Raw genomic sequence first — 23,332 nt, 5'->3', positions numbered from 1 at the left:
TGGAAGGGTGGGTTAATTTTACTGTGAAGGTCTGTTGCTCCTTTTGAACACTGATGCATTTCTCTTCTTTCTTCTTGACAGTGGGAGGAGGTGAGCATAATGGATGAGAAAAACACTCCGATCCGCACCTACCAAGTTTGCAATGTGATGGAGCCCAGTCAGAATAACTGGTTACGAACTGATTGGATTCCCCGCGAGGGGGCTCAGAGGGTATATATTGAAATCAAGTTCACGCTGAGAGACTGCAACAGCCTGCCAGGTGTCATGGGAACTTGCAAAGAGACTTTCAACCTCTATTACTATGAATCAAACAATGATAAGGAGCGTTTTATTCGAGAGAGTCAGTTTGCCAAGATTGACACCATTGCTGCTGATGAGAGCTTCACCCAGGTGGACCTTGGCGACAGGATCATGAAGCTGAATACAGAAGTGCGGGATGTGGGACCTCTGAGCAAGAAAGGCTTTTACTTGGCTTTCCAGGATGTAGGTGCCTGCATTGCTTTGGTCTCTGTTCGTGTCTTCTATAAGAAGTGCCCACTGACAGTTCGAAACCTGGCACAGTTTCCAGACACCATTACTGGGGCTGATACATCCTCTCTGGTGGAGGTTCGTGGCTCCTGTGTCAATAACTCGGAAGAGAAGGACGTGCCAAAAATGTACTGCGGGGCAGATGGTGAATGGCTGGTACCCATTGGCAACTGTCTGTGCAATGCTGGCTATGAAGAACGCAATGGTGAATGCCAAGGTAAGATGAGCCATATTGTACTTTTCATTAGGGCTTAGTTGAATGCATAATTGAATTGGAGATGAGAGTAAATGGAGTAATGCCAGTAATTAGGAGCCCCTGTGGGATGCGATGGGACAGAGGGCTTTAATGAAGGAGTCCAATAGCTCCAGGTGGCAAGGCTAAGAATTATGTAATGTAAAACAAATGATACTGCCATAATAGGCAGAAGGCAAAATGCATTTTGCAGCAGGCAACTAAATTTGCATTGGTCTGTGACAGCCACCGAAATGCGTGCGACTGCAAAGCAGTGCAGCTGAGCTGCCATCATTTAAAGTGACAATTCTTTTAAGTTTCCCTTGGATAATGCAGTGGGGTAAGAACCAGAGTCAGGAGGAGGAAGAAGGGGGGGGGGAAAGAGAACAGCAGCAGTTTTAGCTGGATTATTTTCCCCCATTGAGAAGGGGAAGTCTTTGGTGTTTAACTTGTTGCAAATTTTTAGTGCTAAATAACCTTTTGATATTTGACACTGCCGCCTTTGTTAAATATTTTCATTTCTCAGAGGGTTTCCATTGTCAGCTTAATAATGGAGGTGCTAGGATACTCTTAGAAATGCTAAAAGTCTGCTCCCCCGCCCCATCCTGTGTACTGCTGAATTAGGGATTAAAGTTTATATAAAAGACAGATTATCCTAAAAAAGGGAGGGAAAAAAGCCACCCTCAAAACCTATGTTCTCTTCATCTCTCCTTTCTGGGAAAAGTAGTAGAAGGTTAAGGAAGGAGAGAAGAGTTTATAAATAAAATATCTTTGGCCTCAGCTTCTAAACTCTTGCTTGTGTAAGCGTAAATGAAGATCAAATTTGAAATGCTTTTGCACAGTTCAGTGGCCTGAATTCAGCCAGGTGCTGAATTGAAGCAGCTGAGTTACTTAGTAGATCTGAACCCGTGCTTTTGGGAAAGGTGCTTTGGAGCTAAATGTCTTCACATCCTCTTAGGGTGTTTTTCACCAGGTCCTCATTTAATGGGGACTGAGGACAAGCTAGCAAAGCAAGCATCTGACTGCCTTTGTGCTAAACTCCTATGAGAACACTGTCTTTTGAACATCCTGCTTGATTTCTTTTAATTCATAATTTTCAGTCAACATGAAGTTCCTTAGTGTATATTGAAATTAGGCTTCGGCGGGAAAAGTACAAAGTATGAGCCTCTGCCTTCATATGTGGAGTTTTTGCTAGATGGAAGAAGTCTTAAGTGCTTCTTGGCACTGAAATTGCCATGGGCTGTAGTGAGCGATGAGGGGGGCATCCTGTTTGGAGTAAATGACGGCCTTTGGAGTTCTGGGAGGCAGAAACTTGAAAACCTGCATGCGATTGAAGATGCAAACCTGCAGATGTGGCACTGCTTAGGAGAGCCACGGGTGGCTGAGGAGGTGTTGCTGTCTTCAAATAGATCGGTAACTTCTAGGCAAAGCATCTTGACACATTAACAGCCTGGGCTGTGAGAGGAGGAAGTGAATGAGGGGAAAAGCATCCTGGTTTATTGTGCGGAAATTATTCCTCCTCCTCCTGAAGGCCTGCTGGGTCAGCCCCGGGTCATACCGGCTGACACACATCTAATGCTTTTCCTCACCAGCGGCCCGGATGCAACATGGGCTCATCGTGTAATGAGCGCTGCCTTCTGTAAGGGAAGATGTTCAGGTTTTCCTGGTGGGCAGTGGTGGGAGCGGGCTGTTTTTTCTCTTTGTTTTCTGTTGTTGGACCGGACCTTGGGGCTGAATGTGCAGGGCATGTACCTGCTGGGCTCTGGAAACCCGGCGGCCTGTCTGTGCTGCTGGAGGGAGGCCAGGCAGCGTCACGTTCACAGCTGAGAAGGAAACTTTCTGTCTTCTTGGGTTTGCCAGAGTCAGGCTGGCCCGTGCCAGTTCTTCTCGGAGGACTTGAGCCAGCAAGTAATTGGAAAGTGCTAAACCCATTTCATCAGTGGTTACTTGTGGTTTCCTCTTTCAGCGTTTGCCGTTCCCCAGCCAGCACGGTTCACCAGGAAGCTCCTCTGGTTGCCGGAGCCCCGTGGAGCTGAGAGGCTCCTGTGGCATGGAGCCGGCCCCTGTCCTGCCCTCTGCCACCCCACAGCTGGGCTGGGTCCCACTTGGAGGCACTCTGTGTGGGGAGGGTGAAGTGAGGAGCGTTCTTGTGGGTTTGGAGCAAGGACGGGGGAGGAAGGAGAATGTGAATTTGTGAAAGGCGATAAAAGGATGCCAGGCTGGGCCTGGAGCTGGTGAGAGGGTTCCACCCCAATTGTTTTTCAATGGGCTGACTATGGCAGGACAAATACAAGGAGAGGTCAGAGGTTGTCCGTTCCCTCATCCATCTTCCCCTGTGATCCTTGGGTCAGAGTTAGGATTGATTAAGACTTTATATGTGTGACAAAAGCTTGCTGGGCAGAAGAGGCTCAGGGCAGCAGAGCGGGGCCTGCACTTGTTGCAGAGCTGCGGGAGACCTCTGCGTTCCCAGACCCGCATCCCCCTCACGGCCCTGGGAGCTGGCTGGGCTTCAAGTTCATTCAGCCCTCTGGGTTTTGAACAAGAGATGTTTCCTTGAGCTGCGTTTAGTTAATATCTGGTCTGTGTAGGAGAAGTATAATGGGAAGATGCTTCCCTTCTAAAATGCTTCCTGTAGTTGATATTAATGACACTCTGACCTTGACCAGGATGTATGGGGAAAAAAAAATGGTGTGTGTTGTTGGAGGTGTTTGAAAACGATTACACAAAGCCTGCCCTTCAGTCAAACAACTGCTGGGTTTTCTGCTGACTTTGATAATCACCTCGCTGAACTTCCAAGGGTTCGTATGGAATACAAGTACACGGAATGTGTATGTAGAATATATGCATGCACGTGTATAGACACACAGAAGCCCAGAGCAGGGATGGAAAAGGGCCGAGCATTTAATTCTTATTTGTTTTGCTTCAGAAGTGCCACAGGAGTGCTTCCACAGCACTGTCTTGTTTACTAGAAATACAAGATGAGCTCTGATTGCTTTCTGACAGCTGAATGGGTGCTGTGAACTCAAACTTGTTGTGCATCCTTGTTTTTATAGTTCTTCCCAGAACTTCCTGTGCTGTCCTTTAGGAGACAAGAGTGTGAAATACCACTGATGGAACCTGAAGCTGTCCCAGCCGGTGACGCATCTCACGGCTGAGGTGCTTTAGGGCAGCGTTGAGACATAGTGTTAAGATCTGCTCATATGCGTCATTGTTATGCAAATTGTTTTGTTGCACGATTAATATATTGCGGTTTGCGTTTAGTTCTGATTTCCTTACGATAAAACACAGCTTTTAAACTCAGATGGAGGAAGGGGGAAGCAAGCAGGAAGGGAGAGAAGGCAGATTAAAGAAGCAATAGACTGTAGCCATCTGTGATGGTTTTGATGCTGTGAAATTACAAATCTCAATTTTAGACCTGCCATTTAATATAAATATGTGAGACAGTTGAGATTTGTGCTGTGATGTTGTAAAGGTTATGAGAGCCAACAGCTTTGTCTTCAGCTCCACTTGGTTTTTTTTGAGCTGTGAATCGGCCAATTGGCAGAAAATCCGGTGTCATTTAAAATATGGCTCGCTCCCGTCCTCATCTCACTGCTGTTTTTAGAATTTTCCTGCTATCTTTGATAAAAGCGTCCCTTAGAAGTAATAATTTGAACGATAAGATTCGTTTTTATCTCAGAGGCTTTGAAGAGTGACTGTGATCACTGAGAGCAGCAGTTGGGTTTATATCAGAAGATTACAGTCTAATTATATGTATTTTGTTTTTCCTGTGATAAGGTTTTTGGATGGTGGGTTCTGTCGGGGTGGGAAGTGAAATGATTTGTGTGCGCTTTCCTGTTTTAGTCAGACGAAGGGTGTTTTTTTTGTCAGAACAACACTGAACACGTTATGCTTTAAAGGAGCTGAGAAGAGGGAAGCTACCAGGAGGGGCACAGCAGCAGTATTGAAACACAGTCTGTCTGAGCCAAACTTAGCTGGTGCTTCTCTCTGTTTAAGAGCTGCTTTGGTTTACTGTGCTCTGGTGGAGTTCAATGGATCTTCCAAAGGTTGATCCCAGTATTTATTTATTTTTAATATTTTTTATTTTTTGGTACCAATTGGGGTATTTTAAGATCCTCTATTTACACGTTGTGTAGACTCTGTAATGCTTTCTTTCCCAGGAACTCAAGCTGTAACTGTTATCAAGCAATGGTGCCTTTTTGTATCTCTTGGGGAAGGGCTTGTATCACTTCTTTCCAAAGTGCTGACAGAATTTCAACTGCTACATGGGAGAGCAGAACCTGTTCTTCATTCTGTGTGCTTCAGTGAAGAGGCAGCTCAGTAGGGTACGGTCCTCTCAATTGAAGAGAGATGAGCTGTTATAGCTTGAATTCCATGGCAGTTCTGGACAGTCTTTTGTGAGCCATATATACACCCTGGTTGGTTTGTTTTAGTAAAATAAGGTAAACAAAAACTTTCCAGACAACCTGTCTTGTGTGTGATGACTCCAGGATTTAGATCTCAGCTGTGCAGGGGTTATTATCTGTCTAATAACATGCTCCACTGAGCTTGGGCTTTATTGCATTTGTGAGAAGTGATTAAAGAAACGCTCGGCAGTGCACTTGGGTCTTTGGAGGCTGCATCAGAAAGCCCCCCAAACTTGTGGGATGAGGATCTTATCTGGTTTCGTTGCATTATGCCACATCCTTTGGATACGTTGTAGGGAGCAGGTGAGGTCACCCACTTTTGTGAATCAGAGACAATTAGCACTCCCATGACTAAATGGACATTCATTTTATAAATATTCAGAGCCTGTTTCACCTCCCTGGGAAGCAAACATGTTGGTTCCCTTCTCTTTCCTCTCCTGGAGACTGAGGAAGCTCTCTCTGTGAATGGGGATTGGCAGCTGTCGGATGACTTGTCTTTTGCATGCAAGCAAACTTCTCATTTACATCTCTTGTATACACCCTCATGCAAAGTAGCACACCCATTTCACAAAGGAGATAAGAGCTTCCTTTGGAAATGCCAGCCAAAATCTCCTTCTGTTTATGCAGGGCTCAAAGATTTGGATTTTATGCAAATGATTCTGTTTTGATTTAAATTCTTTGTTTAAGAGAGAGTGTAATATTTGCGCTGTGTGCTCCTTGTGTCCTGGGTCTCCCTTTGACTGTGGCTGGCTGTCACTTTCCCAGTCTCTGCAGCCCTCTCACTTGCTTCCAGCTGAGGTGCAGGAAAGCTCCAAGCTCTGGAGCTCAGCGCTCCTTGCAGAAGCGGTTGCTGGAGGTGCTGGAGGCTGCTGTCCTGCCTGCTGGGGCTGTGGGCTGTGATCTTCTCGGGGTATTCACCAGTGACCTCAGAGCGCTACTTGAGCTCCAGCCTCAACTGGGGGAGCAGTTGATGTCACACAGTGGGATTCCTTCTGGCCCATAAGTGCGCACACACATCCCCCTAAAGCCTCACACTCCTCAGTGTTAGCGGTGCATCGGGCTGAGATGTGCCACAGCCCCAGTAGTGCCTTTGGCATGGCCAGCTCGGCTGCCTAGTGCCCCAACCCATGGCTGCAGCCTGGAGTAGAGAGGCCGGGACGGCTGGTAGCACTTGGGTAAACATGCACAAATGAATCTGTGGTCTGTATTTACCGAAAGAAAACTATCTGTGAGAAAAGTTCTGCTTTCTGAAGCCTTGTGATTACACAAGGGCCTGCGTTTTGTTTTATTTTTGGTTTTAGTGGCTTTCTGTTCTTTTTAACTTTTCTTTATTTCGACTTTACTTAAAATTGCCTTTGGCTTGAAATAAAGCTGAGGCTCATTAAGTGCTCCCAAAACACAGGCTTGTTCAGAACAGATTTGTTGAAAGGTTTATTGATATAAGCTAGAACACATGCTGCATGAATGTACCGTATTTCTTTAAAGTACCCTTTTTCCATTTTGTGTCTTTATAAATCAGTGGTATGAAATTGGGACCCTGATTGTGTTGGGGCTACATCCTATAGCCAACAAAGGGGAAAAATAAGATTGGGGGGGGTTCATTTACTTCCCCCCCCCCACCCCTTTTTTTTTTTCTCCTTTCTTTTTCTGGATGCCCAATTAGTGTTTAACTTGAAGGTAATTTCACAGGGGTAGTAAAGTGCACAGTGTGAAACCTTGTGGCATAATTAAACTGAGGAAAGGCTCTTTAAAACAACAAAGGAACGTGCAAAAACTTTGGTTTTGCCCTAATAGTCACCCAGAAAGAGAGACCATGCTGTTTAAAGTACAATATGGATGGGCCATTAAGGTTTAAAAAAAAAAAGCCATACTGTGCAGTTGCTGTTTGCTTTAGTTCCATGAGTTGTGGGTATGGAGAGAAAACCCAGCTCCCAGGTCTGTTTGTGCTTTTGTTTTTGGGGGTGGGTTCCAATCTCAGTGTGTTTGTGGAGCTGCAGTCGGTTCCATGGGACTGCATGGAGGTAAAGGTGTGCTGAGAGTGCACTGCCTGGCTCTGCCTGGTGTCCCAGCCACAAGACAGCTTTATTTATTTAATTCCCCCCCCTTAATCATCAAAAGGAATTGGTCACCTTCTAATCAGCTGCCAGTCCTGCATGCTGCAACTCCTTAAGATGCCATTTAAATAAGGTGATCGATAACTATCGTTTCTCCTTGTGCGTGTGGGTACTTTGTACAGCCACAGTTCAAAGCTGCAGCACAGTGTCTTAATTACTCAGATAATCCTGTTTGCTTGTATTTTTAAACTATGAAGCGCCGGGTAATTATTCAATTCTTAATAGAAGGCAAATGGCAATGTAAACAATAATTAGGATGTTAGACTAATGTGCTTCAAAGCAAATTGGATTTTTTTTTCATATCGTTCAGCATGAAGTCCCATAAAGCTAACAATTTAGTGGCGAGGAAACGAGATCCATTTTGTTCATATTTTATGGTGTTATCTCTCCATGCCTGGTTCCTTTGAGCAGCCACTGACCTGCTGTGACATGGTCCTGTGTTGAGCTGTGCTTCTATGGCTCTGGTGGGTCCATGGCCCCTGCAGGCCGGGGTATGGTGTCATGGCCTTCCTTTGCCCACAGAGGTGGCTGCCTCCAGTCCAGCTCCAGTCTGACCCTCTCAGGCTTTGGAGGCAGGACTGTGTGCTGTGGTAGAGCTGCAACGTTGCATCTCCTGCTTGGAGAGCTCTCCTGGTCTGCACAGCTCATCTCCAGTTGTACAATAAGCGTAACACAAGCTGTGAGCACTCAATTGATTTCTCTGCTGTCTGTAAATCTCATGGATATGGCATATATAGGAACTTCCCCCGGCCTTAATTAAATCCTGTCATCGTATCTATTCCTTGAGTTGCATGCAGCCCGTGGTCAAAGCTGATATGTTGGCAGAGGTATCCATCATGCCATGTGGCTTTACTGTGCATTGCTGGAGTGGCCTGCCATGGCCAGGGCCTTGCCTGGCTGCACCACCTCAGCACTGAATAGACTGAGCAGCCAGCTCTATTTTCCCTATTTATCAACATTAAGAAAGGCCAAAATGTTCTCCAGCGCTGATACTGAATTACAGGAATTGAATTACAGAAACTTAATTTTCAGTAGACTTCATTTTTATTCTGAGAAGGGATGGGAGAGGATAAGCAGTGGAGCACTTGAAGAGGTTTTGGTGTTGTTTTCTGATAGTAATGCAAGCTATCTCTGTATTAAAGCGTGCGCTTAAAGGGTGTGGGTTTCTTTATTTTAAATCCCAGAGGCCTCTTGCCAGGCCACATTGTAATGGCATTAATTAACAAGGTCTGTCTTTCCATACATAAAACATCTCTGTCTGGGGAGCTGAGGAGCACTGTCAGCCTGGTCTTCTGTGAACCTGGTGCTTGAATTCATTTGTTTGCAGGGCTTAAATGTTTCTGTAGTTGAAAAAGAGGTGGCTGCTTTGAAAACAGTTCCCCTTTGAAGTGCCCGGGCTGGCAGCGCCTGGGGCAGCTGGCGGGCATGGTGCCATGTGAGAAGCACAGATCAATACCTTCCCTGCCCTGCTCCCCAGTGTGCAGTGCTGCCCCAACCGGTTTTGGGAACTCTTCCTCGCGGGGCACATCCAGCTGGGATGGCGTGGAGCTGGGCCCATGGAAAATGGGTTCTGGGAACTGATGGCTTTGGAAAGAGCTGGCTTTTTTTTTTTTTTTTCTTTCCTTCATACGACTCCTGTAATTATGGTGAGGATTAGAGGGAAAGCGAGGAGATCAATAGGAGAGCGCAAGTTGCCTGAACTTCTCTTCAGATGTTGGAGTACTGCATGTTGTTGAACTGCATTAGTGCGTATAGAAGATTTCTTTGGGCTTTTTCAAGAGACAAGTAAACAGAAATTAAGAAACGTGTGTGGGCAGTCCCTACTGCTTCACAGAGATGCTCGGGGGCAGTAGCTGCTGGATAATTATAGCAGGAGGTGCTTAGATACAGCCATGTTTGCTGACAAGCTGAAGAAGATGGGTCTGGCTTCCCCCAGCCTGCTGTGCACACCTCCAGTGTTGGTACCTGCTGGGAGCTGCGGGCTGCTGCCTTGCCCATGGCTTTCTGCTCAGCGAGCTTCTGAGTCCTGAGTGCCCCTCTGCCAGCAGACACAGCCCACCTTCAGGAGTGGCGGTGGCAGTTGAAATCTCCTGCATCCAATGATGTTCAGTCCAGCTGTCACCTGAAGTGGAGACAGTTCCTTGGGAGGCTTCTTGTGGTCTTGTGCACCTGAGCTGCTGGGAGATTAGTTCAGCTCTGTTGCTGCTTCTTTCTAGTGGCTTTGGTATTTGCATTTTGCACACCTGCCAACATCCTCCTAATCTCTGAAGTACTGAAACGCAGCTATTAGGTTGACACATTTTGTCCACTCGTAATTAGTTCCTGGATTTCCTCATTTATTTTTGTGGTGATCAGAAGTGTCCAGGGTAGAGCTAATAAGACAGCTGAAATCGAGACCAAGTCCCTTTACACGCTCCACCTGCTCATTAATCAAGGGCTCTGCAGTTAATGAGTACTTCCCAGGTAATATTTAATCTCAGAGTAGCAATAGTTACACTTAATGCAAAAGAACTTCTTTTTTTTTGCAGTTTGTTACTGTAGATGTTCCCATGGCACAGTGGCAGCCTTGTCACATGCTGATCCCAGGCACTCCTGTCATGCTGACCCACATCTGGGAGACTCCTGAAGGAGCCATGATGCTTTCATGGTCCCGTGCTTTAGGCTGCACACAACTTAGTGCTGGGTGGATCTGTGTATGCACAGATGTGGCTGATGAAGTAGTTCAGTAACACTTTGAAGGCCTGTTTAGGTAGGGGGAAGAGATGAGAGGAGTCAACAAAGATGTGAAGGCTGTGTGTATCACTGAAGTGCATCGTTAATCACCTGTGAGAATATTTCCGTTCTTCTGGCTGGATCTATCTTTGTGCAGGTGCTTAATCCATTTACTTGATTCACCTTAAAAATTCTCAATACCTCTTTTGAAGACAAACACTTGTTACTCAGTTTTAATGTACCCAAAATTAATGTATCCAGTGACCTTGAATTCCATGCACTTAATAGCTTGGGAAAGAGCTCAAAGGGTTTGGGGCACTGTGAAAACACCCATTTGGAGCTTTAAGGTAGGTGAAGCACTTTGATTTGTGGGAGAAAGAAAAAGAAAATCCTGTGTGCAGAGCTGGGGCAGCAGCAGGCAGACAGCTGAGCAGAGTCATAACATTGCCAGGGAGAGCTGCTGGCCCTGGGAGTGGGACCGTGAGCTGTGAGGGCCCTGCTGGAGGCTGAATGGAGCAGGTTCACCTGGGGGGTGATCCAGTACTGCAGGGCTGTGACCACAGCGATGTGCCCTTGTCTTTGCAGGAGCTGTGGAATCCCAGGAGCAGTGTGGCCTTATTGAGTGTCCTGTCTCCTTCCTGCAGGGCTGCACTGAATAGTGTCTGTAAAGGGCTTTTGGGTTCAGGCTGAGCTGTAATTGGTACACAGAGGTATAAGGAAGATCTCCAACATTCCTCCCGTTTTGAGTTTGGTTTGTTCTTCCATGCAAACAGAGGTGCTCTGTAGCTGGAATTTGTGCTGAGCTTTTAGCAGCTGCCTGCTCACTGTGGGCATGGCTGTGAGAAGGAGCTCGGAGCTCTACCCACCATGTTGCTTTGCTTCTTCAAAGGTCACTATTAAGTCCTTTCTTGTGGTTGTGCACTTACCACGATCCCTGCAGAAAGCCAGCTAATGTGACCTCTCCATACACCTGTATTAAAGTTTGGGTTAAAAATGCACTGTGGCAGAGCAAAGGACAGACATTTTTCCATGGGATTGTTGAGCTCTTTGCGAATGCCAAATGGCTCAGTTAACTCTTGTGCAAACATTGCCTTTTATTTGACTCTGTAGTTTGCCCTTTGAAATACAAACATATTTGTGTCAATCAGCAAGTCTCCCTTCCGGACTTCAGGTTGACCCTGCACAAAGAAATGTGACTGTGCAATTATTAAAGGTGAGGCATTCGTTTTAACAAATGCTGAGTAATTGCCATTCAGTTGTCTCTGTGCCTTTGTCATAAATGATGGCAAGGTGCCCTTCAACCAGCTGAATAACAGGGAAGGTGGGTGTTTGTAAGGAATAACTCTTCACATTTGCAATGTGTTGTAAGTATTGTGTCACAGCAACTTGGGTAGGGCACAGAAGAAACTTACCTGCTTCAGCTTAGATTGCAAGAGCCTTATTTGGGCTTTTAAATGCAATTAGATCAAGTGTTATAGCTCTATCTCTCAGACTGATGGAATTATTGGGGAGTGTCAGGGTACAGAGAGAGCAGCATTTGCCCATTATAAAACAATCTAGAGTATGTGTATGTAATACCTGGTAACTTACCTAGTGCTCCCTACAATCAAAAAGACTGAAGACTTGCTGTTCTCCCCCACCACAGAATTGGCAATAATCGGAACAAGGCTTTTAATGTTTTCCAGCAGTTTTTCCACAACGTGTAGGCATGGAGCTGGTGCCCCTGCACCGATGGATTCCGGACAGGGAAGTTGTCAGCTGCAGTGGGGGGAGGTGTGGATGAGTTGTGTGAAAGAAACACTCTGAAAATCAGACCTTACAGCTGTGTTTAGAGGAGGTCCCCTGTCCTCTTCCACTTGTGTTTGGGGTTTTTTTGGAAGCTCTTTGAAGGAACAAAAGCCTGGTATAAAATTAAATTGGAAGCGTGCACGTTGCTGACAGTGTGTGGAGCTACAATAAGGATGTGCAGCGCTGCTTTGACCTGTCTTTTCTTTGTGCATTAGCTCATAATTCCTGCATCCTTCATCCAGTGTGCATTTAATTTCTTGGAACAAATTGTTTAATGCCCTGAATTCAGCAGACATGAATCTTGCAAGTAGACCTTTGATAATAGATAAGTACAGGTGATAAGGGGAGATGAATTTTCTTTAAGGGAGTGCTTTTCCTTTTGGCTCCTCAAAAAGCTTTTTCAGAAGAGTAGATTCTGATTTTCTTGTTCCTATCACCTGCCATGGTTTTGGCTTTATTCCAGAAGGAAATACTTGAAATACTAGGCGGTGTCTTTTTAACTAGACCAGACCTTGATTCCTGGATACAAAGGCCAAAAGGGTACAAGGGTTGTGTTAGAACTTACTGCTCTGCTGTCTTCAAGGAGTTTAAGTTTTGGGCTTGCTTAGAGTTGAAGAGATCTTGAAATGCCTCACTTCTTAAAGCAGAGGTGTGTACGAGTTTGTTGTATGGACAGAGCTGGTAATAGGCAGGAAATAGTGGGCTTAAGTAGCAAACAGAACAGATGAAGCAAGATATGAGGGAGAGGGGGTGTAGTGCCAGTGCAGATTGCCCTGGGACATGGAATGGGACTGGGACATTTTCAGAACAAGGTAGTGGAACTTCTGGTGGCAAGGTTTGGGTACAGGTATCCTCCTGTGGTGCAGGGGAGCAGTCTAACCAGAGTTCTCACCTGCCTTTTGCAGTAAATGCTCCTGTGCAGTTGCTATGGGATCCCTCCATCTGTGTCGTCTTGTAGCTGCGATGCAGCCCTTTGAGGTCTGACCTAGAAACAGAGACCTGATCACAATCTCTTTCAGCTCCTTTCCCCCAAGAGAAGCAGTTTCAGTCTGAGCAGGTCTTGGGCTCTGTAGTTCCATCCCTGCATATCAGGCTCCTGGCTCACTGGGCAGGTGGCTCCCACTGACTGGGACCAGAGTGGGCAGCTTGGAGGTGCTGATGCCTCCGCCACCTCATTCAGATTCAGTGCTGTGTGCTTCGCTCTGTGAGCCCGTGCTGCGTTTGGACTTAATTTTGCATTCCCTCCCACGCAGCTCAGGTATTTGGCGGATTTCTCAGCTTGTTGAAAGGTGGCTTCTTGTGTGCAGATGGCAACCTCTTCTGTGCACCCAGGTTGGTCTTAACGTGCAGCATGTGTACGCTTACAATCTGAATGAACAGGTATCTGCTAAGGAGGCATTGCCTGCTCAGGTATAGTCCTCCATGTGTTGGGGTGTGGAGAAGGGACATTAAGATTGTTTACGAGGTCAGAGCCATAGCAAGCCTTGCACCTCCTTTGAGTTACGATATCATTACCTGAGCTGTGGGAACCAAGAAATAAAACCTCTTACTGTGAAATATGAGGAGTGCTTATGACTCTGAAGTATAGTGAGGAAGAAAAATGCACACTACGTCCTAGTGCTTTTTTTTGTTGTTGTTCTGTTGCTGTGGGGTTGATTTTTGTTTACTGGTTACACACACAGAATAGATATGGCATTTGTTGAGGGCGTTTTTGCTAGAGAAATACCCCTGTTATTACATTTCCTTTTGGGTTATGCTGGGAAAAATTTTCCTTTCTAAAACAAATACTTTATTCAAGCTTAATTAAATGAATGTGGCACTATTTCTCTCCCTAGTACTTGTATGCATGCAAGTCCAGTTCCTTTTTTTTATTGCCCTACATTCTGCTTCTCATCCTTGGACACAATTTCTGCCCTGTTGTAAAGGGCGTTACTGTGTTTGACCAGATGAGTGGTTGCATTAAAATGTTGTTTGAATGGCACATAGCTCACTGAAGCAATATTGATTAAGCTGATCATTCACAAATAAGCTCTAGCTGCTCTTGTCTGTTCTTGTCCTGAAAACCACTAGCAGGTTTTCAACAACTGAAAGCAGCTGATATCTGTATGCCCTATAGTTAAGGATCTATCAAAAGCTACTTTGGCAGTTGTAATGTCATCCTTTATAGGTACTTGTCTCATAAGCCAGTTATGTGAAATTAGGTAACACTATTGCAAGGTTTGGTATCTGCAGATGTGGGAGGAATTTAAAAGTCATCGATAACAGAGAAAAATGTTTAGGTGTAAAAACTGGAATGAACGTGGGGTATCAGGACAGAAAGATGTATTGCAGGCAGCAGATGTAGCAAAGACTGTCCCGGGAGAGAACTGCTGTGGCAAAAAGCGGCGTCTGTCAAAGTTAACATTTGGTTTCTTCAGAAAATGGATTTTGTGGTCTTGTTGGCTACTGTTATGTCAATAACTTGCATCAAAACTTCCTCAAGTCAGAACATCTGTTGCGGACAATGGAAAGACTCCCCTTGACTTTAATGTGCTTTGGACCAGTCCCAAAATGCAAATAGTTTTTTCTCTCATCCTTTGAAGTCTTTAACATTTCATGGGCTCCCTTATGTTATTGGTAATTTGCAGCAGAGGTATTTTGCATGCAAATGAAATTTCGGCGGTAACGACAACTGCATTTATGAGTATGCATGGAAGCACGCACACACGGATATCGGTAAAGCAAGTTGTCCTTTCCAGCATATGAAGCTCGGAATTTCTTTGTAATAGTGGGCTGCACATAGTAACTAGAACTGTGATCTGATGTGTTGACAAATACATATAAAAGCCTGCGTAAAACTGCCAAAATATTTTTTTGATAAACTTGTATAGAGCCAGTGGACCTTTGTTGTAACTTGTGCGTGTTAATGCATGTTTTCGGTGTGAAAGTGGCACTTGTCAGTAACTTGCTACTGTCATACACTGAAGCGCTGTAATCGAGCTTGAATTCACTATGGATTTATTTATTTACCAGATCAAAGAGTAACTTCATATGCAGCGCTGATTTTGTTTGGTAGTGTGAAGTCATGAGCTCAGAGTGGGGCCACAGATGCTATTCTTTGCAATGAAGTGAGGTCTAGCAAGGTACAGGATTGTACTGATTTTGGTACAAACATTTTTAGGTATCTTAGCTCATAAAGACTTGCCTAGGGCTGGAACAGGCGGAATGTGTTCCTTTGCAGTACTCCACAGCCCCACATGCCTCAGTGCTTGGCCTGCACTATTGCTGGGCTGTGCTGGTGGGGACTGCTGGCCTGGGGCTGCAGGAGGGGAGAGGGGAAAGTAATCCATGTTTCTAATTGCTTGAAGACCTGGCTAGGAACATCCTCTGAAGAGAAACGTCAGCTATACAGTGATGCAGGAAGCCATTGCGTGTCAGGGGAACTCCGTGTATAACTTGAAATGTAAAAAAAAAAAAGAGTCACCTTTTGGACCTGAGGCTGTTCTGTGGAGCTGTTGCTGGTGGTGACAAGGAGGTGGCAGCAGGAAGACAGCTGGGGTCAGCAGCAGTGACCTGAGCAGTGTTGGCAGCCCATGGCAGGGCTGTAGGCTGGGGGGAGCACCAGGAGAGTGCGGCCAGGAGCTCCCACCTGCGTGTGGTTGAGTCTGCTTGTTTCTGTAAGAAAGGGATATGTGAATAGTGGAGAACTGAAAAGAGATTGTTGTAAACCAATGTGATTGCTCAACCCTGACAAAACATAAAGCCACCAAAAACAGTTTCTTGTTGTCAGCAGAAGGCCTTTAAAGGAAAGAGTTGTCTTTTTTTGGTTCTTTGCATTTATTTTGCAGTGACCTAAGAAAATTCCATGTTGAGTACAAGAGAAGGCAAGGTGTGGTGAATACATAGTGGGGTAATGTTGCCAGACATATATATGGCTGCTGACTGTGCTGGAACCTTGTGCAGCATGGCCACCTGCTACATAGATGGCAGACTGAGGTACTTGAAGTGTTATGGGTAGGCTGGTTTGGTTCAAAAATCCTGAAAGGGAAGGAAGGGGAGGACGTGGGGCCCTGGGCAGGTGCTGGTGGAGGCAGGTATGGCAGCGCTGCAGGCCCTGCATTAGCTGCTGGGCCATCCTGTGCCTGCAGCTCCTCCATGCTGCAGAGCAGCACCTGCAGCCCCCAGCTGCTGCTGCTGCCCTCAGCAGGATTTCTGCTCTGAGGAGCTGGTGAGCACAGACCAGGAGGAGCCGGAGGCTGGCTCCTTTAATCCTTGGAGCCTGGGGCTCCTTGAGCAGCCCCTGATTGCAGTGAGGCTGTGCTTCCTTCTCAGCCTGGCTCTGCTTCGCCAGCTCGAGGCACAGCCCTGGGGAGGGTGTGGAGGAGCAAAGGAGAGACTGCAGCCTCCACCCTGCCCGCTGCTGGCTGCTCCCTTCAGACCCAGCTCTGGAGGCTTTCTGATTAATGGGCTGCACCATTCACCTGAACATCCTGCCCACCTTCTGAAGGCGAGTGGTGCCCCAGCTTGCTGTGCAGCACAGCTCTAATATCATGAGTTCCAGGGCTACCTCTGATAGGGGCTTTCTTTGTGGCATGGCTTTGGCCCCAGCTATTAGCAGAACAGCTGATCTCATATGGTCAGTAACATCTGGCAGGTAAAGAAAGATTGTTATATCTCATCCCATCAGCTTGCCTTGTGGTTTTGGGGTGCTGCTCAAACCACACCATGATAACTGAGGGTGCTTGAAACTCATCCTGCAAATGCCTTGCTGCGTTCCTGATGCTCAGGGAGTTACCAGAGGGTCAGTGGTGCAGTGCCAGCCAGGGCCTTCCCAAAAAACCCACAACCCTAAGCGTGGGGTACCGCACAGATAGTTCGTGCTGTGTGACCTAAGGCTGTGAACTGTTTGTTATGAGGCCCAAAGTTGTCTTTGTGAAGAAATGATACAAAGATGGCTTTAAATCCGCAGGGCATGCTTGGCGATGACTTTAAACACTGGAAAAGCCTTCTTTGTTATAGGGGAGGCTGGCAGTGCTTCATTGTAGCCAGACTTGCAACATGTTTGAAATTTCAAGTCCAGAAGTAGAATTATTTCTCAAGCCCAAGTTACATACAGCAAGTTTTAAGCACTGTCACTTGGTCAATGCAGAAAGGGGGTCAGAGCAGGGGATCGCTGTCCTACCTGGTAACGCGGCTGAATTCAGTGCAGAAGCAGGGAGAAACACAATGTTCTGTCCCTTCTGGGCTTGTGTATTCTCATTTTATTATTATTATTTTATTTTTAAACCCACTGGAGAATATTTAGGCCATCATTCCAGGCTGGTTTGTTTTTTCCCACTGCCTGGCAGGATGTGCACTGATGCTTAAATGAGAGTGACAGTGCCCACTTCATTGTCTTCAGACAGATTTTGGTAATGCAGCACCTCCTGCACTGACCTGGCAGCACGTTCCTGGTAGCTGTTCCTCAACCTGCACAGAGACATGAGCCCAGCCACCCTCAATGCACAGTGCATTGCTCAGATCTTCTTTCATGTCCATCTTCTCCACACACAACCCTTGGGTCTGATTCTCCCATCTTCCAGCTTTTACATCAGCGAAACTCCATTAATTATGAGAATTTCAATTTGCTACTTAAATTTATGTTGGTGCTGATGTGAGAAGACTCGGCCCATATGTTATTAAGCTGGTTTTATGAGAGCAGTGATCAGGCTGCTGAGTCATTATATCCATTTTACATTCTGAATTTTAATTGGTTTATGGAGCTTGTTAATTTTTGTTTAGTTTGCTGGTAGCTCATAAATGATTATCTTCTCTATCAAAAAAATGCCGCCAGTCCTTTCATCATTGCTTCTGTACGGTTTGACGCTTCTTGCAAATATTCAGGCAGGACTTTATTCTAGATAACTATTACATTGCAGCTTTGAAAATAGCAGGCAGCTTTGTTTCGGCTTGTTTTCCTCTCCCTGTTACCAGGAACAGATATCGCTCAAACAACATGAGTAACAATTGGAACTTCTCAAGAATCAACTAATGTGAGTGATAGAACCGCCCAGGTGATGCATTTATGAGCGGAAGCGTATAAAGCCACATGAGAAGTCATTATGTCCACATTTTTATGTCATTTGGTGGGGATGTATCACTGTTTATTTGAATTACCCTTAGTGAAAAGCTGCCGGGAATACACAGCCAGTGTGTTGCGTGCAGGTGACTCTGCGTGGGGGTTTCCATAGGCAGCTGTTCCATGACCTTGCCCTACACAGGGAGTCTGAGACTTTCATTTCTGGTTTACTCACTGCCCCTTTGTATTTCACGTTCTAAAAATGCAGTGGCAAATCACATTGCACTAATGGAAAGTGCTGTGGCCTAGAAAACAGCTTTTACTGCTGACAGAATGGGCTGATGAAGCCTGGGCTTGGAAGGTATGCTATTTTTGACTGTGAAAAGTGGCGCGTTCTGAAGGTTTGCTGAATGCAGTAATGCGATTTCATGTTCTTCTTTGTTAGTCATCGCTAGCTGCTGGTGATGGTAATGGATGCTGTTAATGTTCAACATTTAATCAGCTAAAGTATATGTCTGTCTGCTTTTCCTTCTCAGAATTCGAGAGGATTATGATCAGTTTCATGTATTTTCTAAAAAGTCAAAAGCAGCTTAGAGGAGGTGAGCAGAGATCTGCTAAACCCATTTTAGAAACCCATGAGTGCAAATGCGTGATTATGTGAAAAGAATTCGGTCTTCTCACCAGCTGAGGAGATGTCTGCAGTTACCATTGGCATGTATTCTTTCTCCAACCTTGCCGTGACCATTTAATGAGGTCTGATTCAGACTAATTCCCACAATCTGTAGGTTTTATTCCCTGCTGAGGCTGGAATATTTGAATGTCAACTCAGACATATATTTTTCTTTTTAATTAGCACATCTGATTTTTTTTCTTCTTTTTTTTTTTTTTTTCCTCCAAGGCCACAACCTCTGTCCCAATCCAGGCAGGTGAAATTTCACAAGCACTTTATCGTTGCTCATACCTCAAGCATCCGGACACACCTTTCTAATTGTCATTTATATCCGCCTGTCATTGCCTCTGGCATTTGCTGAGTTCACATTTCCATGTGATTTACTGCAAAACATTTTGTTTAACAAATCACCAGCGCACACTGACAGGGAAGTCCCCCTTAAGAAGCTGAAATAATGATTGCTTTCGTATTTGCCATCCTGAGATAGATTCTGAAAAATCAATCTGTCAGAATCCGTGCTTTGGGTTTTGCATATATGGAGAACTCTTGAAATGGGAAAACTCTAACCTTGAATCTGTGAGTGCTTAGAATTGCAAATGCTTTTTGTCATTTGCTGTGCATGTAGCAGGGTGGACGAGCTCAGAGGCAGCACAGTTAATCCCTGGTTGCAGGATTTTGAGTGCAGTTGGTTTCTGAGTCAGCATCAACCTTGCAAGTGTTCAGGTAACTATTAAAGTATTTGGATGCTGAGACTGCTCCTTAGCAGTTCTGGGAGTGCTTTCAGTGGAACAGCCATCCATTCTGTCCTTTGTACTCAGCGTCTCTGGTTGTTGTCTGAGTATCCTGTATATTGCAGGGACAGGAATTGTCCTGGGCCACCCCTGCACATGGCATCTCACTGGGCATGCTGTGGTGGGCCAGAGTGGGGTCAGGAGTGGGTCTGGAGTGAGGCAGAGCCTGGGCCAGCAGGCTGCTGCCTGATCTGCTCATGACACCTCCATCCTCCAGAGCCATGGAGGTCTTTAAGACCAAGGCTGAGCCCAATGCAAATGTTCCCATTCCCATCCAAGGAAGGTGGGAGCGACCTTCCTTGGTGCTCTAAGGCAATCTGAGGTAGGGGACTTCTAATTTAGACCTGGAATTTTCTCTCCTTCTGTTATATGTTCAAACTTCATACCCTTCTGATGTCCTGAAATGACTGTGCAGGAGAACAAGTGTGTTTGTGTATTTCTGAGTAATGTCACTAAGTGTTCACAATGTCAAAACCCACTTACTGTTGACAGAGGTGATTCATATTGAGTCTTTCAAAAGATTGCTTATGTACCGTGATGAGTTGGGCACAACTTAAAAAATAGCTCTATTTAAGTGGCACATTTGCAAAATGTAAGCAAATGCATAAAAATAAAATATGGTGAAATATCCATCTTCCCCCTCCCCATGTTAGTGGCTGATCTCATGCATCCAGAGCTCAGCCTGGCATAGTGCAAATTTACTGGCCCATTAGTGGCTGCTGTTTGACTGCACCTTCACAAAGGAAAAATACATCTTGAGAATAAACTTGACGTGTCAGACACACCACAAGCAGCGCATTGCAGCCCTGCTTGTCCTTCACTGTGCTGCTCTGCTGCCCCACATTTTCATTATGCACAAAATACTTATTTTGGTTGCTAGAAAATTCTTATCTGGATGTTTGTGTGTGTGTTTCTTAACAACTGAATGCAAGCAAAGAAAAGTTGGCAAAGTGATTGCAAGTAAAGAACACAGAAAATCAATATGCTGGTCTGAACACTATTATTCAGAGGAATGGGTTCTCCTATGTTTTCCTGATAGACTAATATGGATTTTGGTAATCTAGTGATGCTGTGTTTGAAAACTGAAGCAAACACAGTGGTCTTCCCTGGGACACCTAACAAATCAATGGTGACAAGGGTTTGGTGGTGGGAGGCAAAGAGCAGATAGTGCTGCTGTGGGGTGGGCAGTAGGAGAAGCCTCTGATGGCTATAGATGGCTGCTGGGTTCTTCGTGGAGTTCATCCATCTGTAGCTGTATGGTGCCTTTTACTGTGTGAAGCTTGACAGTCACAGAAACACTGGGAAGGCAGTGGAGCTCCTCAGGATGGGTTTCTCTAATTTGAGATGGACTGACAGTAACAAAGGGAGAGAAAAGTGGGGGAACATGTCTGCTTGGCTGAGGTTTGGAAGCAAAGGCTACTCTTTATATCTGGGACCTATGGGAAAGTGAAATGTGTGTGCAGAAAAGAGATGATGGCTTTGCACACCCAAGTGTCTGTGTCGTGTAGGTGTGACGTTACCTAATTGACGGTGCCTCAGTCTCCTGGGCTATCCAAGATGCAATTGGGATACAACTGATAGCATTCTGTTAATTGTTGAGGCAGAATTAAGTCTTGATACGATGCAGTGAGACTAGATAAGTTGTGCTTATGAGAGCCATGAACTGATAGAGCTTATCAGACCAGGAAGAGTGTGGCCGATGGGAAGGATGTGAGTCACACGCCGGCACAGAGCATTAGGGCCTTGGCCAGACTCAGGGCCAGGTTTCTTTCCCAGAGTGAATTTTTGTGGCCTGGATTGAAGTCAGTGGTGCTTTTGGCCATTTCTAAATAGCTGCTGCTTACCGCAGTGAATTTCTTTGTTTATTATCTTGTGCTCATTTAGGTATCATGTAGATATTTGAATTAATAGCTTAATCGTGTCAGCCATAAGGGCTTCTGAGTCAAAAATGTGATATTACTTTTAAGCTTATTTGCCAGTATTTTTGTAGGAGATGGTTGACTTTTCAGATTATAAGCAAAACTAATTAGCAGCAGTGGGACAGGAGGCTTTTCTGCATCCCCTTGGTGGGCACAGGCCCTGCAGGCTGGCACTGCCCATCCCCATCTTGTGGCTTGGGGCCTGGCCACCACGCAGGCTGGGGCTGGCTCTGGCGCTCCATGGGACCTCCTGCATGACATGGGGCCCTCCACAGGGGAGAGAGGTCTCTCGTTCCTTCAGCAGCACTGAAGAGCTCCTGAGGAGCCATTGCTGTAGTGCTGGGGACATTGGACTCACCGGGGGTCCAGCTCTTGGCCCTGCAAGCACTGCCCACCACTGCCATTGTGTTGTAGCAGAAGTCTCCCTGCTGGGCCCTGCAGTGCAGCCTGCACCTCTGCTGCTCTCCTTGGGCTATGCTAGTGCCTGGGGCTGGCACCTCCTTCACGTCATTGTGATAGATGACCCCCAACCAGGGGTCATCATGACCTAACACTGTGCTCCAGTGCTGACGGTGATGTCTCTCTCCACAGGTGCTTCCCTCTCTTGCTTTTATTTGTTGGTGATAAAAGACTGTCACAGATAAATAGTCATGTTCTCACTTGACTTGATAATTTGCATGGTATTGCTGAAGGTGATTTATAATTTATACATGGAGAGGATTTGCTGATTTCATTAATAGCTTTCCAAACATCCAGATAAACGTGCTATCTCTCTAAATCAAGTGAACTTGAAACAGCCAAGGTATTCACCTGCAAGGGCTTCTGGCACTCCGCTCTTTCCCAGACAAGAGGAGTTTGACAAAAGAATGTGGGAACTGCCAAAATCCGTTTCCCCTTGCAGCCACCAGATCACCCCAAGGTGGGAGATTCCACCTATTCTTGCTAAATTATTCCTCCCTACTGAAAGGTTCATTGACAGAGCAGACATCCAGCTTCTTTGATTTTGAAACATGGACAGTTTCACAGCTCTGAGCATTCAGCCTGTGCTGGCTTTTCTTTGCTTTCTTTCCAACCATCCTGCCAGAGAGCAGGTAAACAGCCTCTGCAGGCTCCCTTTGCACTGTAAGAGGGCAGAGGCAGCCCAGCAGATTCCCTGCTGATTGTACCAGGCTGCTGCCATGGGTTTGATTCATCGGAAGTAATCTCCTCCTCTCTCACATGGGTGCCTTGTTATCTGGAGATCTCAGGGTGCTCTGTGCACACTCATTGCTTAATTAAACCTCACAACAGCTTTTCAGTGTTTCCGTTGTGAATTTTATTGCCAGTTTATAAATGCATAAACTGAGGCAGGGATATTGGGTTTGTGCTTCGGGTGTCTGTGAAGTTGTGCGGGTCAATGAAGTGGTTCCAGAGGAGCAGCCCTGCTATCCTCTCACCGCTGCTTTCATACCATTAGCTCCTGTGGGAAGAGGTTGTCTGCATGCCTGATCCCTGGGGAGGTGACCTGAAATTTACTTAGCAGTAAGTGAGGCCAGATCTGCTGGAAAGCAGAAGAATGATGTTTCCTCTTCAAGCAGTGGTATACATCATCACTGTGGATGCAAGAGGAAGGTTAGGGAGCTGTTGTCCGTATCTGACAGAGTCAGGAACTGGAGTAAAGAGACCTGTAGAAACCTTGTAGCCATGAGATCACACCTCTCTGTGAGGCACCAGGCCTTAAGGGAGAGCAAATGTAGGACAGCTCCAAGATGCCTCTCTGTATATTGTTGTTTTTGTGAATTGGATGTGGGTTTGGAACAAATCTGTAACCTTGTCTTCAGAATTGGATAGAAAGAGGCATGTAGAGAAATGGTGGGTGGTCTGAGTCATTCTTCTCCGCATTAAAAATCTTTGGTGGAGAATCCCAAGTTCAAATGAGGTGCACTTGCACAGCACCTGTGACGGGCACTTCTGAAAAGGTGAGTTCTGCTTTGAATGGAGAAACGTACAGCTTGGGAAATTTGAGGAGAAAAGGACAAACAATTGAGCTGCTGTTTTCCTGCCTTGTTGAAATTAAGCTTCGTGATAATCTTTGCATCAGTAATGAACTAAAAGTGGTCATGCACTCCAAATAGCAAAGGGCAAAGAAGAGAGAA

General features: G+C 45.7%; 1 protein-coding gene across 2 annotated transcripts in view; it reads left to right on the top strand.

Moving 5' to 3' along the window:
- Nucleotides 1-23,332, top strand: part of EPHA4 (EPH receptor A4) — a 198,731-nt gene that overhangs the window by 109,982 nt on the left and 65,417 nt on the right. For both annotated transcript variants that reach the window (XM_015871334.2, XM_015871333.2), the window contains one exon: nucleotides 82-745. In XM_015871334.2, the coding sequence (XP_015726820.1) occupies nucleotides 82-745 (664 nt within the window). The remainder of the gene's footprint in view (nucleotides 1-81; nucleotides 746-23,332) is intronic.

Source organism: Coturnix japonica, chromosome 9 (assembly GCF_001577835.2).
Source record: "Coturnix japonica isolate 7356 chromosome 9, Coturnix japonica 2.1, whole genome shotgun sequence".
NCBI lineage: Eukaryota > Metazoa > Chordata > Aves > Galliformes > Phasianidae > Coturnix > Coturnix japonica.
The sequence above is the reverse complement of the archived record's forward strand: the minus strand, read 5'-3'. Positions and strand labels throughout refer to the sequence as shown.